We start from the raw sequence: 2482 nt of genomic DNA on the forward strand, positions 1-2482 counted from the left end.
CCCAGAAAAAGTCAAACCTAATTGCAAAATATTAGACTATGGGGAAAAACAGGGCAAGGCCCTTCTGAATCCCCCCCCCCCCCCCCCCCCCCCCCTGACTTTGTTTTACTTTCAGAGGGAATGCCCTGCCCCCATAAATCCCCTGTAGTTGTATTGGTCCAAAGCACAGAAAGCTACTGCGCAATAGGCTAAGCTTACTATAGTTGGAACAAAAACCATTCTGTGCTCAGAGTCGCGAGAAATTAACCTCTGGTCAGTAACGAGGGAGGGATTTATAACAGGGACCCGAAATGTTGTGTATGGAGAATGTGGTGGTCCCTTGATATATATATATATATATATATATCGCGACCTCAGTGCTTTCTTGTCGTATCTCCATTTTTTTTTTAAACAGTGAAAATATGGCATCTGCTTAAGCTCACACTTTGCTATGAACTGTGACTTCTGCTTAAGCTCACACTTTGCTGTGAACTGTGACTTCTGCTTAGGCTCACACTTTGCTATGAACTGTGACTTCTGCTTAAGCTCACACTTTGCTATGAACTGTGACTTCTGCTTAAGCTCACACTTTGCTGTGAACTGTGACTTCTGCTTAAGCTCACCCTTAGTAATGAACTTGTTTTCACAGTTATTAAAAATGGAGATACAACAAGAAAGCACTGAGGTCGCAAATGCGTATTGGGTCAAGTGGGGGGGGGGGGGGCGCGTTCTCTTAACTTTTACCAGAGAGAGCGCGCTTGTCGCGTCGCGTCGCCAGTAGCGGCTCAGGAGAAGTAGCGCCACACGCAGTACATGAGCACACAGCTGGCCAGCATGAGCGCCACCATGATGACCTTGTCCTGGCCTGTGCGCCTTTTTCTATGAGCCGCATAACCGTGTTGGTCAGCCCCAGCGTGTTGCCGATGTCCAGGATGCGCCGCTGGGCGCCCTTCAGCGTGACGCGCTGGTCGCGTAGGCCCGAGATGATGCTGCCGCCGTGGCTGAGTAGGTCGTCCAGCTGTCGGTGCGAGTCGTTGAGGCGCGAGTGGTGCTGCAGCGCCGGGTCGATCATCACCGAGTGCTCCTGCTCGTTGGTGGTGAATGTGCGCGACAGGAGGGCCTCCCGTTCGCTCTCCTCCTGCTCTCGCATGTACCTGTGGGGGAAAAAACAACGTACGTATAATTAATTTATACGTAAAAACTCTCCTCCTGCTCTTGCACGTACCTGCGGGAAACCAGAGTACGCTTACAGGTGAAAAGGAACTCTCTTTGCTTTTAAACATAACTGCGGAAACCAACGTACATATACGTTAAAAACTCTCCCTGGTAACACACATACCTGCAGAAAACAATAGTGCATCTATCTATCTATGTGCTATATATATATATATATATATACAATTAAACGTCATTTTTAACAAAATTTATGTGCTATATATATATATATATAATATTATGTATATATTATAGGGCCTATATATTTTAAAAAAATATATTTATGTCATATGCACATTTTTATATATGCGTAGGTATGTATGTATAAATGTGTGAGAGTGTGCGCGTGCGTGCATGTATGATGTAATGGTTATTATTATCAAGCGTTAGTGCACCAAAACTAATCCCACAAAGCTTTCACATCCAGATCGTTTTTCCCGTCGTACCAGCAACTACAATAATAATAATATCGCACCCCGCTAAATAAATCCGCCGGCGGCCCGCTCGTCCCATGCTCAAGACTCACCAACCAACAATATGAGTACTGGAGGCAAGGAAGGAGTCTGCTCAACCACTCACTCACTCACTCTGAGATAGCCGTGGTGTCCCTTGGGGAAGTCGTTTGGTGCTTTTTTGCCGGTCATGGGATTATAAAGGGCAGACAGGTACAGGGCTGGGCTTGACTCCTACAGACATATTCTTCTTCTGACTACAAGTCTTAGTGTTATTTCTTTTCTTTCCCGAGATACGATTTTCATAGAAATGGTTTTTCCCCCAATCCCTTTCGCTTTGTTTTATCTTTCTTTCTTTATGATCTAGCTGCCTGTTAGTGTTTTACGTTGTTGTTGCAGCTGCGAGCTACATGAAACACTTACTAAAAAAAAGGTGATTTTTTAAACTGTTGTTGTTGTTGCTTTGTCTTGTTTCTGGATTGTTGTTTTTTTTAAAGGGAGAAAGGACTAGGTTGTTGTTGTTGTTTTTTTGGGGGGGAGGGAAGGTTTTGCATTTAATTGTTTATTTATAGGCTTCTTAAGAATTTCTTGGAAAGAGGATGCTTTGTTTAACGTGTGATCATCAAAAGTGATGAGTATTATTACTTCAGGACTACGCTGTGTGAGTCAGTGCTTGCTTGCTGTTGTTCTCGTTGTTATTGCTTTTGTAATTGTTATCGTTATCGTTGTTGCTATTGTTATTGTTATTTTTGTTGTTTTATGGTGTGGGTATCGTGCTATTACTGCTGCTATTGCTGTATTTATTGCTGTTTTAGCTTTGGGGTTTTTGTGGGGGG

General features: G+C 43.8%; 1 protein-coding gene across 1 annotated transcript; it reads right to left on the reverse strand.

The window, feature by feature from the left end:
• Positions 1 to 78: 78 nt before the first annotated feature.
• LOC101861624 (Golgi SNAP receptor complex member 2) lies at positions 79 to 1135 on the reverse strand (the record flags this gene model as incomplete). Its single annotated transcript, XM_013089482.2, is given in 2 exon segments — positions 79 to 851; positions 854 to 1135. Coding segments are annotated over 2 exon segments (369 nt in total), but the record flags the coding sequence as incomplete, so codon positions are not given.
• Between the last annotated feature and the right edge of the window lie 1347 nt (positions 1136 to 2482).

This window comes from Aplysia californica, unplaced genomic scaffold, assembly GCF_000002075.1.
Source record: "Aplysia californica isolate F4 #8 unplaced genomic scaffold, AplCal3.0 scaffold00960, whole genome shotgun sequence".
Taxonomy (NCBI): Eukaryota; Metazoa; Mollusca; class Gastropoda; order Aplysiida; family Aplysiidae; genus Aplysia; species Aplysia californica.